Raw genomic sequence first — 14448 nt, forward strand, 5'->3', positions numbered from 1 at the left:
TGGAACGACACTTCAGCTGCGATATATACATCTTTCCAACACTGAAAAAAAGCAATAAAATGGCCGTAACTTGGGAACCGCTCATCCGTTTAATATCAAACCTTGAAAAGGCACATCCGCGGGTCCCCGGCAATATTCCTGGCAAGTTTCAATCCGATCGGACCGGCGGTCGTCGAGAAACGGCGGTCGCAGCCAGACGACACAGACACACATTGCTGGAATTATAGATAGATAACACCTTTACTGTGATGGAGGCAGTAATGGTGAATAAAATCATTCTGGAAGTTATCAATGGCAATTTTCAAAATCTTTCTTTAGGACAGATTGAGGAACATTTTAAAACGATTTTTGATTGTGGTATTATAATAATAACAAGGAAAAAAGACATAAAATGTCATAGCCCCCTTTGTTTTCGTAATTTTGCTGGATGGAGTTAAAGGGCTAGCCCATATTTATGTAAAACTAAAATGGCCACCAGTCCACCAGTCGGTCATCTTTGATCAGATCACAAAATAAAGTGAGGTGCACGTGTATGCCATCATGTGTTATGCTTGTGCAAAGTTTGAACAAAATCAGTTCATACATGTCCGAGATATAGTTGCGGACGCACGCACGCACGGACATGAAATTCCAGTCCAACGTTTCAGACTAAGTCCAATGGGGGCTAATAATATTAATAACTGGACAGTTCATAGAACACATTATCCTACACTGTGTTGAGAAACAAGGACATCGGGCGGGGTCTATGAGCAGCAAATTTGATTGGTCATGATGACGTAAAATGCCATAATATTTTGTTCACAGACATGAACTAATTGCTTAACCCTGCTTTTTCCTTCGCATGCACTGGGTAATGATATCACTATCCTACCACAAGTCCATATTGCCTCTTTCCTCTTCTCACCATCTCCCTCACATCTTTCTACTGCACTCCCGCACCCCCTCCATTTCTGCTCTCCTTTCCACTCCTCCCTCCCCTTTCTCCTCTCCTCACATACATGTCCATTGTCCATCCTGATATTTTTGCTCCCTCCCCCCTCCCCACCTCCTTTTGCATTCTCAATCACATCCCTCCCCCAATCATATCTTATCCCAACTTCCTTTCCATTATATTCTCACTTCTCCACTCCCATCTTCTTCACTACCCTCCACCTCCCCTTTCCTTCTCTCCCCGTACTTCCAGAAGGACACCTCAAAAGCATTCATATTCTTGTAGAAACTAGAACAGCACTCAATGTTCTCTGTACAACTAACATGGCCACCAGTCTACCAGTCAGCCATCTTTGATCAGATCACAAAATAAAGTGGAGTGCAAGTGTATGCCATTGTGTACTGTGCTTGTGCCAGTGATGTACCAAACTATGCCCCCCCACTCCCCCCCCCCAAAATGGGTATTTGCTATCTTCTACCAAACTATACCTGGTGTTGGCTTCATGGTTAGGGTGGTGGGCTTTGGATCCTAGGGCCCTGAGTTCAAATCCCGCTCAGCTGTTGAATTAATACCAGGTGGGGTTAACTCGGCCTGTCATCCTTCCGAAGTCGGCAAAATGAGTGCCAGCATGCTGGTATACTGTCAGAGTGGCGACCGATCCATGATTGTGCCCAATAGCTAAGGAGACTGCTCAAGCAGCACCAACGATCTGCAAAGTGTATGGTCCCAATATCCTCCTCCTCCTCCTTCCAAACTAAACACACAGTCTCACCTCACACATTCATTCTGAACAAAAATACCATCGTTACCTGAAAACACTGCTATTTTGGCCCACATACCTTTATCATCCATGCACCTTATTATGTCACATAGTTTCCTTGGCATGGGTGAAGAACATCATAAATTTAATTCTTCACTCACATCCAGTCATACATCAGATATATGAAATTTCAGATTTTTCAGATAAAGATTTCAATTCAACCAATTATTGCTGGAATACCACTTCACTGATGACATCATCATTGTTACCTTATATACCCAATGGGGAGTTGATGACACATGACAAGTTTCAATTTTTTTCGTTGAGTGCTTTCAGAGAAAATGATGTCAATTTATTTTTTCCTTTAATCAAATATGGCTGGCATACCATGTTACCAATGATGTCATAAATTTAATTATTCACTCACACGGGTCGTCGATCAAATAAATAAAGTTTCAGATTTTTTGGATAAGGATCTCGATTCAACAAATTATGGCTGGAATACCACTTCACTGATTACGATATCATTATCACCCTATATAACTCATGAGGAGCTGATGACATATGCCAAGTTTCAATTTTTTTCGTTGAGCGGTTTTGGAGAAAATGATGTCCATTTTCCTTTAATCCAATATGGCTGCCACACCAGGTGACCTATGTTAGCAATAAAATATTCTTCATGGGGAGTCAATCCAAAGTTTAAAGTTTCACATTGATTGGAGAAGCGGTTGCAGAGAAAACCATTTTTAAAGCGAAAATATCTGGACGCACACACACACGCGTACACACACACACACACACACACACACACACACACACACACACACACACACACACACACACACACACACACACACACACACACACACACGGGCTTGGCAATAGTCTCTCATTCCCTTTGGGGCGAGACTAATAACAATATATATCCTTTGAGTCAGGGCCGGATTTAGGCATGGGCAAGCTGGGCAGTTGCCCAGGGACCTCCACAACCAGGGGGCCTCCACATATTTCATGAAAAAAAAATGGAAGGAAAAATGTATTTGTGAGTGCCTGAATGGTAGTTGGTAGTTAGTGGAAGAGATATAAGAGATTCATCTATAACAGATATCTGATATTCATCTTATCTCATTCTCTATTTTATATAGAAGTTAAGATTCTTTGTTCTTGAAAAATATACTTTATGGATGACTGTAAATATGTCTTGTCACCTTTTTAGTATTCTAAGGTAGGGTGGGCCTCCACTACTGAAGGTTGCCCAGGGGCTACCACATGTCTAAATCCGGCACTGCTTTGAGTATACTGATGAAGGTTATGTACGTAATAGCAGGGTCATGATAAATATGTAACAGCAGTGTCATGATCCATTTTTTGCTCACCTGGACTTTAGCCAGGTGAGCTTGTGTGATCGAGCAGTGTCCGTGAGTGAATGAGTGAGTGCATCAGTCAGTCCGTAAACACTTCAGTAATTATCGCTTGAGCCAAACACACCATTTTGATGAAACTTGGCCACAAGCTTCATATCTGATGCCAAACGAAGGTGTATTGACCGCATCAAAATCTGCGCTCATTCAGGGGTCTACACCCCCATCCCCCTAAGATGGGTATTTGCTATGTTCTCCCAAACTAAACACACAATTTTGATGAAACTTGACCACAACCTTCATCACCAGTGATGTTCCAAAGTAAAGTTTATTGACTGCATCAAAATCTGCGCTCATTAATGGGGTCTACGGAGTGGTGGGAGCGGGGGGGGGGGGTTAACCCCCAAAATAGATATTTGCAGTCTCCTCTGAAACTACACACACAATTTTGATGAAACATGACCACAAACTTCATCTCCTGTAATGAACCAAACTATATCGACAGTATCAAAATCTGCACTCATTAAGGGGGTCCACAGGGTGGGGATTGACCCACCAAAATAGGTATTTGTTCTCTTCACCAAAACTACACACACGATTTTGATGAAACTTGACCACAACCTACATCACCTGTAATGTATCAAAGTTTCTCGACCACATCAAACTTTGCACTCATTAAGGGGGTTTATGAGAGGGGGTGGGTTTGATCCCCAAAATAGGTATTTGCTGTCCTCTCCGAAACTACACACACAATTTTGATTGATGAAACTTGACCTCAACATTCTTCACCCATGATGTGTCAAGGTGTATTGAATGCATCAAAATCTGCACTCATTAAGGGAGTTTATGGTTGGGGGGGGGTGAAGGGTTTCTGACCCCAAACGTAGGTATTTGCTCTCTTCTCCAAAACTACACACACAATTTTGATGAAACTTGACCACAACGTTCTTCACAGTGATGTACCAAAGTATATTGACTGCATCAAATCTTCACTCATTCAGGGAGTTACAGCGTGGGTTGGGGGGGAGGGGAGGGTTTCTGACCCCCCCCTCCCAAAATAGGTATTTGCTCTCTTCTACAAACTACACACAGGATTTTGATGAAGCTTGACCACAACCTTCATCACCCTTGATGCACCAAAGTTTGTTCACAGCATTAAAAAAATTCAGCGTCTGAGAGGGTCTGCGATGGGGGGGGGGGGTTGGGGGGGGGGGTTGAGTGACTTGCTCCTGATCCAAGTGAGTTTCAGGACAGGCGGTCCTATTTTTAACTCTTGTGCTCATCATCTTCGAGAGAAACGTCTCAAACCCCCATAATCCTATTCACATGGTTCTTGCTGAAGGTGAAACAGAAGAACACATCAAAAAGAGTTCATATCCTTGAAGAAAGAGGAAAACCCCTTGGAGAAAAAACCGCTTACATCATACATAGCAGGGTTAAACCAAAAAAGGAAGACATTTTACTCAAACAAAATTGTATACTTTCCCCAAATATGGGAAGATAAGTTTGTTTTTGAGACCTATTCATTCTCCCTTACGTAACCATTCAAACGCCTCGCATTCATGTGTACCTCACACCTGTGTACCTTTCCTGGTCACCTCTTTATGATTGTGTCACCTCTGTAGTTGTTTTATCAAAGCATTTACCAATCCTTGTTACTTTTCTGACAAGATGCTTTGGTTCCTTCAGGGGGAGGAGGGGGGGGGGTATGAGGTTATTTATGAGGTTTCAGCAAAAAAAAAAAAAGTGAAATAAATCCCACAAGATGCAGAGATCACATAGCGACGATAAGATCACAGCTGTGTGTACTTCATATTTTCTTCCTCTTAACCTCAAGTTCCCTCCCATGAAGAAGGGGTGCAGGGAAGGGGAATCTTTAATTGACATTGATGAGGAAGTAACATTCATGTTGCTTGCTTTGCTTCAGGGAAAGATCGGTGTCACAGGCACAAATGGAGAAACTGGACCAAAAGGAGATAAGGTATGATGGCATTTTATGTTATTCTCTTTTCCAGTGTAAGAACACATACTGAGTATTCTACAGTTGATCTATATGATCAACTGCTGAGTATTCCACACCATTCGATGATCCACCTTGTCATGGTGGTGTGAGCCCTTTCCTGGATCCACATCTGCACTCCATGGCTCTGCCTGGTGCTGCTTCTCTCGATCTTATGCACTTCACCTCTCTTCACCACTCATTTATTTTATTCTATTTGCACTTCCTGTGCACCCCCTGGGAAGTTTGGAGGGGGCATGGGGAAGGTTGAAACAGAAAGGCCAAAGGGGGGACATGATGTGGAGAGATGGGCACGCTCACTGGCTGAGGCTTTGGGGGTTGGCAAGCACTCTCAAGCACACTATTTCGACAATACACCACAACAAGGTGTAGGGAAAATTGGATAAAAACACAATTTTCAACACAATGATGGAATGACAACAGAAAGACATGATGGATGTGGTCCAGAAAATCTAGTTTTGATGAACTGAAAGGAGGAACACACATGAGCGAACGTCCAACCTGATCACACCCAGGACCGGAAGTCCCAATTTGTTCTTTTTTTATTTTTCTTGTAGTTGCTGTAACTGGAGCTTTAAGGATAACTTTTATCTGTAACTATAAAATATTTTAATCTCATGGATTTCATTTTGTTACGTTAACGTCATCAGAGCATGATAAAAGTTTGTCATGCCCATGTTATTAATGACCAGTAAAAGTGCACATGTGCTTTTCTTAGAGTGGGAGGAAGATGCTTTTCATGATATTTCTATTTCCACAGGGAAACGAGGGAAAACCTGGAGAGATTGGAATCCATGGATTTGAAGGTGCAAAGGTATAAACCAACCTCACGATTCACGAATACATTCCAAACTTTCACCCAATATACTTTGTGATGAGCCCTAAACTTTATGTTTGTACAATCACCTTTACTTGTGAAACCAAGAATCACAAGCATTGTCCTTCATTCACTCCCATCTCCAACCTCTTTCTGTTGAGCTTCACTTCTCTACCTCAACCCCAGCCTCTCCTCGCAGTGGAAGGAGAGGTCCCACATACTTCCTTCCTAACTCCGGGCTTCCTCCCAAGATCACTTCCCCAACAACTCCTCTTGCTGCGGAAATGTTTCTTGCCTCATGACATTGAGAATACTTGACTGTGGTTAATGAGAATTATAAGAGTTTTAAAAATTAGGGTTTGGGTTCTACATTGTCATAATTTCCTCCATTCCTCCTTGTTTTGAAGTTAATTTTGGAATGATTCAATTGATATTCATAAAAATTTGGGCATGGTACCTTTATATTCTTTACATCTAACATAATCGTGTAATATCTGATAATGTGTATTTATATTGTTGATTAAAAAAAACAAAAAAAACCATGTAATCGCTTAATAATTAGCAATGCTGACAGAACACATCTGTGGTATTGTCATTGTCCTTATTACAGCTGTATCATGTTGAATAACAAGAAATATAAAGCAACGCAGGGATAAGAAAAGGCTGTACTACTCATCTTGCCTATGTTTAAATCCACTCCATCCATCGACATCATTCCATCCCCAACACCTGATGTTGGCTTCGTTGTTCGGGTGGCTGGCTTGGGATCTTAAGGTCCTGAGTTCGAGTCCCGTTGGCCACTAAATTAACACTAGGTGGGGATGACTCAGCCTGTCATCCTTCTGAGGTTGGTGAAATGAGTACCATTGTACTGGTAGAGAGGCACAGCATCAGTGGAACAGTCATGCTTCCAAGAAATGATAGCTACCCGTCAGTCAAACTGCCATATACAAGAACAGAACAGAGTCCATCCCCACAATATCATGCAACACTTGTTATGCATCCCAGATATAGCTAAGATCTGCCAGCCTATTTGCTCTATACTGAACCCTCTATTATGCAGCTATATTATTTATATAATTAAGTTACCAGGTCTGAACACTGGATTCAAAATATCACCTACCAACCGCAGACTTCCATACAATCAATGCCATCACTGCTTCCTTTGATTTATAGACTTTGCCTCTCGTCATGGTTGCAAATGCTATCTTTGCCTTCATTCCTCTGTCTCGCACTGTGCCGGTTGCTTAAGTTATTTTTTTTTGGACAATTCTTCCTCAGTCTATCTCCTAACATATCCTTTGTGAAATCTCTCCATTTGAAAAAAAAAAACTGTCCTGGCTGCCAATGCTTCATTTCTTACACCTCCAAGAAAATATTGTTACGTTTGAGGGGGGGGGGGGTATGCATTCAAATGGTAATTAGGATGCTTAATTAGGTATGCCATGCTGTTCGAGTTTACCAGGATCTCAATGTAATAAGTAGCAATTCAGTGGTGATAAGTTGTCTAGTAAATGTTCATTTCTTCAAGGGGGAAATGATAATTGTCACGTAATTAGATAGGGACACGGGATAGGGTAAGTGTGTCTGCGTAAACCCCTTTTAGTAGTCCCTGGAGGCTGGCCGTGATGTCACAGGACAGGGCTGCGGATGGCTCCGCCCCGTGATCACGATTGGCGGAAGGCGACGGCGGTGGGCCAATAAACGGCTCGATTGGAAGTGACGAGGACGGGAGGATAAAAAGGTTCTGTTCGGGGTCGAAAAGGAAGAGGAAGAAGATCGGGACAAAAAGATCGTGTTTTTTTGGTGTGGAGGCTGTTGCGCGGGAAGCGTACTTGTTGTTGTGCTGATTCGATCGTGTTCTTCATCGTGTCTTGGAGCCTTGCTGAGCCTCGTGCCTCACCTTGGTTGGCTCTGGGGTTCTGCTGACTCGGACTACGGGGTCGAACGGCGGGCGGACCTGCCTCCCTCTCCTGCTCGCAATTTGGCGCCAGAACTGGTTCCCTGGCGGCTGTGAGCGGACTTGGGCCAGGACCAGGAGGTCGACAGCACCACGGTTTCTCCTGCCCCCCCCCCTGACGAGAGCAAGGCCAGCTCGTCCGACGCTGATCCAGGGACAGTTGCGTCCACACCACGGTCCAGCCTGACCACCAGAAGTAGCTACGTTGTGTGTGTGTGTGTGTGTGTGTGTGTGTGTGTGTGTGTGTGTGTGTGTGTGTGTGTGTGTGTGTGTGTGTGTGTGTGTGTGTGTGTGTGTGTGTGTGTGTGTGTGTGTGTGTGTGTGTGTGTGTGTGTGTGTGTGTGTGTGTGTACTTGGCGCCTTAGAGGGTTTGAGAATTGTATATTCATTGGAATTGTCTGTGTTTTCCCCATGCCCGATCCCACACCATCCCGTCGAATCGCCCCGGATCCCTCTTCTTGCCGAGTCTTGTTATTTCTGGTTAATAATAAAAACAAAATAAACATCATCAACTCAGTGAAAAGTGACTCGTGCCACCTTCCTCGTCCCGTTTGCGGTAGAGCGATTAGAACCGCCATGTTTGGGTTATAAATAAATAAACCGCCTCCATCGTTTCGGCTCATTCTACGTTGGCGGGACTGTTCAAGTCCCGTGGACGTCACATTGGTGTCAGGGTGTTGGATGTTCGAACCCCTCTAAATTATATTTGGTATCGGGAGAATATACCAAGATTAAAATCTCGCCACGAATTGGAATATAAAATTACTACAGAAAAGCGCGCGAGCGCGGGAAAATTTTGGCGGGATTTTTCAATTTAAAATTAATTGGCGGCAAACGGGACTTCTGCATCATGGCGGATGTGCAGATGTTTGAGGAGGAAGGCCACGTGTCTGGCAGCGAGTCGGGGGAAGAAGGGAGAGACGGGGGTAGGGTTGGAACCTCCCCCATTCCGAGCGTGGACCGTGCTTCATCGCCCGTAACGGGGCCGGCAGCGCCGGAAACCGGCGCGATGTCGATCTGGACAATGTTGGAACGTTTAATGAGTGCAATTACAGCACAGGGGGCAAAAATGACGGCACAGGGGGCACAAATGGAAAATCAATTCGTGACACAGAGGGCAGACATGACGGCAGAGTGGGCAGAAATGGCGGATCGATTGGGGGTAATGGGGGAACTGTTGGGTGCACGGATTGATTTAATGAGGGATGAATTGGGGGAAAAGATGGAGAAAATGAAAACTGAGATGCAGGAGTGTGTGGATGTTAAATTGGGAGAAATACAAAGTAAATTCGAGGATAGATTGGAGGAAACAAAGGTAGAAATTACATTGGAGGGGGAAAATATACTAAAAAAATTGGTAGATAAAGTTGATGCAACGAACATTGGGGTTGATAAAGTGGATGAAAGCCTGGAACGTCATCGTGCCTGTGTGGATGCTCGTATGCAGCTGCAGGTTGAAGAGTGGGGAGAGCTGAGGAAGCAAGGGATGAATTTGGCGGAGGAGGTAAAAGGATTGGAGGCTCGTTTGGACGAACAAGATAAAATTATGAGCCAAGATGAAGTCTTGGATAAAGGCCTGGTAGAGCCATCTTTTGTAAGTAGAGTGTCCGGGTTGGTTGAGGAGCAGCTACAAACTCGTGACGGAGCCTTGGAGGAGGTTGTGCGGGCCCAGAAGATCCTGCGGGAAGAGGTGAATCGGTCCATTCAACGTTTGGAACAGGAGGCAAAATTGACCCATGAGACCCTCACCACAAAACATCTTTGGCCACAGTGGGCTCCGAAATTGGATACGCAGCCACAAGGGTGTTTGATCCCTGGGCTGGATTCGGACAAGGGAGAAACTGAGAAGCGGGCCACCGTAAAAGTGATCCCCCTGGTAAATTTCGACGGGTCAGGGAGCGTTGAAGCTTTTCTGACGCAATTTGAGTGCATTTCCCGATTAAACGGGTGGAATGAGCAGGAACGTACAGGGAATTTGGTGGCAACGTTGCGGGGGACCAGCCACAGATGTGTTAAACGTGATCGCGGAGGGGATGTTGACCAACTCCCACATTTGCGAGGCGTTGAGCCGTCGGTTTGGGTTCGCGGCAAACTGTGATCTGGTGCGGGCCCAGCTCCAGCACTGCAGATTAAAGCCGGGTGAGACAGTGCAGGAGCTGGTACAGGACATTTACCAATCAGTCAGGATCGCGTATCGGGACCTTACAGTGGAGGCATGGGACAGACTGGCACTAGAGAAATTTTTAGCTGCTCTTCCTGACCCTGAGGTCCGAGCGCTAGTGGAGTTACAGGATCCACCCACCGTTCACCGAGCGGCCGAGTGCACGGCCAGGCTGGCCTCGTGGAGTCGGCCGGGTCGGGTTCCAGAGAGGCCATCGGTGACGATCCGACAGGCGGAGATCCAGGATCAGGGAGGGGGGCTGGGAGAAATTGGCATTACCCAAATGTTTCAGGAAATTTGCCAGAAACTGTTAAGTTTGATAAGGGGTAATTCGGTAGTTGGTGTGCCAAAGCGGCGGGGTCCAGCCCAGCCAATAGAGCAATTCGATTATGGCCGAGGGGGTCCGGAACCGGAAGAGACATTTCACCGATACTCATGGGGGCCTTTTATGGGGAGTTGTTTCCGTTGCGGGCGAAGATGACACATGCAACGATATTGCCGGTACCCGGCGATGGAGGGACCCTCCAATAGACTTTTAGACTCGGAGAGGGTGAATCCTCCTGCTGAACCGCCAGGTCTATCCGAGATGCCCTTTTATAGGTCGGGTCCGGAGATCACTGTCGGGGGTCGGGGAGACTAGATTGGGCTGAGCATATACGGCCATGCTCGGCTGCTGAGATTGTGGCAAAGTGCCCTCCTTTGGTGGAAAAAAATGAATTGTGGGAAAATTGGCATGGGTTTGTAAGTTCTGCTGGGTTTTAGAGTGACAATCGGGACAGTGGGTAATTGGAAACAAAGCGGGCACGAGTGGCTGTCCAATGGCTGGTGCGTGGATCGGGTGAGAAGTGCTGTGTGAGTTGTTTTAAGTTAAGAAGTGAAATGTATGGTGCACACATTGATTTTTTTTATTGGACATGGTGTGGTAACAGGGAAGGTCATGGTCGGTGAAGTGTTAGAAATGCAGGTGTCACATGTAAGGCTGATGGGGTGGGGGAGTCATGTGGGTTTTGTGGGTGGGGATGATGTGCTTGTCCACAGGGATTGCTGAAGCTCACGGTGAGCGTGAATTGCGACCCCCTTCAAGGAGATTCACCACCTGGTGGCTAATGGTGACAGTGTCTGGAGGCAACTGGGAGAGGGTCTGGTTGGGCGACCAAGGCGGGTAGGACCTTGGCGACCCAGGAAGGCCAGAGGAGCCAGTGAGACCCCTTCCAGTGTGTTGTACGGGATTCGAGCTGATGGCTACCAGGGGGGAGGGAATCAAAGGGAGCGGGGCGGAGAAACGTCCGGGTTGGACTAAAGCTTACCTGTGGGCATGGTTGCACCTGAGATGCCCCCATCATCTTGTGGTAACCCACCCCACGGCCACGACGGGATTCAGCCTGCATGATTAAAATGAGGACCATGACCTAGAAATGTGATGATGACCATGGTGTGAGTGTTGTGAAGATGTATGAGTCCCACTCGATCCCACACAACTTGACATGTGCAGCAAGGGCATGATGTCCGCATAATTTTGGGGCAAGCAAATTTGAAAATTGGCCCCCCAGGTAACGCTGGGTCTATTAGCATCCACTGGGGGAGGCGGTCAAGTGTAAATATCCTGTGAATAGTGTCGTTAAGGCTTAGAGTAGGAATGTAAAGTATGTGTTGTGTTTTTGTGGAACCTTTTGTTTCCCCTCCCCAGATCACTGGAAGAGTGTTGGGCAAGAGCGATGATCCAGAAGATGGAGTGCAACTTCGCTCAGTGCTCTCATGTGATAAAATAAAATAAAAAAAACAAAAAAAAAACGAATGATTGTTTAGGCGAGGATAAGGCCATAAGGGGGTAGTACATTAAGCAGGATAGGGAAGTTAGCTGCGACTCGCTGCCCATTGCCCCTCCTACTTTATTTTGTTAGGTTAATTAGGTGTGAGTCAGTAAGTGTTAAGGCTGGTACGGTAGCGCCTGTGATATACCTTGCAGGAGCTGCGGTACCAGAGGAGGGGGCAGTGTTACGTTTGAGGGGGGGGTATGCATTCAAAGGGTAATTAGGATGCTTAATTAGGTATGCCATGCTGTTCGAGTTTACCAGGATCTCGATGTAATAAGTAGCAATTCAGTGGTGATAAGTTGTCTAGTAAATGTTCATTTCTTCAAGGGGGAAATGATAATTGTCACGTAATTAGATAGGGCCAAGGGATAGGGTGTGTGTCTGCGTAAACCCCTTTTAGTAGTCCCTGGAGGCTTGCCGTGACGTCACAGGACAGTGCAGCGGATGGCTCCGCCCCGTGATCACGATTGGCGGAAGGCGACGGCGGTGGGCCAATAAAACGGCTCGATTGGAAGTGACGAGGACGGGAGGATAAAAAGGTCTGTTCGGGGTCGAAAAGGAAGAGGAAGAAGATCGGGACAAAAAGATCGTGTTTTTTTGGTCTGGAGGCTGTTGCGCGGGAAGCGTACTTGTTGTTGTGCTGATTCGATCGTGTTCTTCATCGTGTCTTGGAGCCTTGCTGAGCCTCGTGCCTCAGCTTGGTTGGCTCTGGGGTTCTGCTGACTCGGAGTACGGGGTCGAACGGCGGGCGGACCTGCCTCCCTCTCCTGCTCGCAATTTGGCGCCAGAACTGGTTCCCTGGCGGCTGTGAGCGGACTTGGGCCAGGACCAGGAGGTCGACAGCACCACGGTTTCTCCTGCCCCCCCCCCCCTGACGAGAGCAAGGCCAGCTCGTCCGACGCTGATCCAGGGACAGTTGCGTCCACACCACGGTCCAGCCTGACCACCAGAAGTAGCTACGTTTTGTGTGTGTGTGTGTGTGTGTGTGTGTGTGTGTGTGTACTTGGCGCCTTAGAGGGTTTGAGAATTGTATATTCATTGGAATTGTTTGTGTTTTTCCCCACGCCCGATCCCACACCATCCCGTCGAATCGCCCCGGATCCCTCTTCTTGCCGAGTCTTGTTATTTCTGGTTAGTAATAAAAACAATTAAACATCATCAACTCAGTGAAAAGTGACTCGTGCCACCTTCCTCGTCCCGTTTGCGGTAGAGCGATTAGAACCGCCATGTTTGGGTTATGGATAAATAAACCGCCTCCATCGTTTTGGCTCATTCTACGTTGCCGGGACTGTTCAAGTCCCGTGGACGTCACAATATAATTGCCATTTTCTTCTCTGTTCCCCGAAAATATCCTATATTTTGTGTACCTATCTTCTGCTATTCTTCCAGTCTAGTTACTTTGCCCCCAAGCTTTGTCATGTGCCAAATTTAGATGTGAACTCTTTTACCAAAATAGTTTCTATGAATTGCAAAAGCAACGGACGCAGAAATGGCCCTTGTAAAACTTCAACTCCTTCTCCCTTTGTTTCCTGTTCCTGAGTCATTTTATAATTGACCTTGATAACCTGTCTTCCAGACCACTACTAGAACTTTCTTGAGGGCGAATAAAAATCGAGACACAGCAAATCCATTAGATACATATACAGTCATTGGTTACCTCTTTTAAAATTATACCAATCCACAATTAACCTTTTTTTTATGCTCACACAGCTCACGACTAAAATCAATCTTATATAAATTTAAAAATGAAAGAACCCTTGTCCCGACTATCTTTTCTCAGGGGAAGGAGCGGGAAAAGGGCTTTTTATTTCAGATATCGTGCATTTAATGCTCCTATGGTTTCCTCATTGTTGAGCCAAGTTATATTTATGAACAGAGATGGAGAGCAAATGACTTACCCCATTAATGAACTATTAATTAACTTTTTTGCTTGTAGGGCAACAGAGGGATTCCTGGACCAAGAGGCCATATCGGCAGTCCAGGCAAAAAGGTAAGCCTTAAGTGAAGAAGTTCTGAGGTTCAGGATGTTTAAGATTTTTTTTTTCCAAATGAGGTGGGATTCAAATGTTACCCTGTCGTTGTCTGTGTGTGTCCGGCCATGGATCTGCCACTGGGGCTTTGTGCGGCTATAGACCCCTCTCCATTTTTTTTCACCCCAAAATCAGAATCCCAAGTTTTATGAAATTGCTACAATAATTCCACCCCTTTCTCTCGAGAAGTAATGAATCTGAAGAGCCACTTCTTCAACTTATGACATCACCTCATGTCAAACTTGGGTGTGAGGGAGGAAACCTATAGGGAGCAAAACAGACACAACCTGAATCTTTTCTAACAGTGACTGTTTCACAATTTTAGTTTGTCTTTAATAAGCATCTTTTTAAAATTCCAGAAATGAATGGAGTGGGAACAGGCAGATTTGTCTGTTTCCTTAAAAAAATCAAAAAATAGAAACTCTTTTGGCAAGAAGTTTGCATAACAGGGTATATCGAGCATGTGACAAACCGCATTTAGATACCAATGCGTGTTTATTAACTTTTAAAAATCACGATCAGCCATTGGTTTCAAAAGAGGCAATTGCATGCATTGGAGATGGAATCCAAGGACAGGTTTTCAAAATCAACACA

General features: G+C 45.5%; 1 protein-coding gene across 1 annotated transcript in view; it reads left to right on the top strand.

Moving 5' to 3' along the window:
* The window catches only part of LOC147020086 (uncharacterized), a 102129-nt gene that overhangs the window by 46968 nt on the left and 40713 nt on the right, over positions 1–14448 (top strand). Inside the window, exons 15-17 of the mRNA XM_085893776.1 lie at positions 4980–5033; positions 5833–5886; positions 13761–13814. Coding sequence (XP_085749902.1) covers positions 4980–5033; positions 5833–5886; positions 13761–13814 — 162 coding nt within the window. The remainder of the gene's footprint in view (positions 1–4979; positions 5034–5832; positions 5887–13760; positions 13815–14448) is intronic.

Source organism: Eptatretus burgeri, chromosome 9 (assembly GCF_056783735.1).
Source record: "Eptatretus burgeri isolate ZD-2024b chromosome 9, Ebu_testis_v1, whole genome shotgun sequence".
Classification (NCBI taxonomy): domain Eukaryota; kingdom Metazoa; phylum Chordata; class Myxini; order Myxiniformes; family Myxinidae; genus Eptatretus; species Eptatretus burgeri.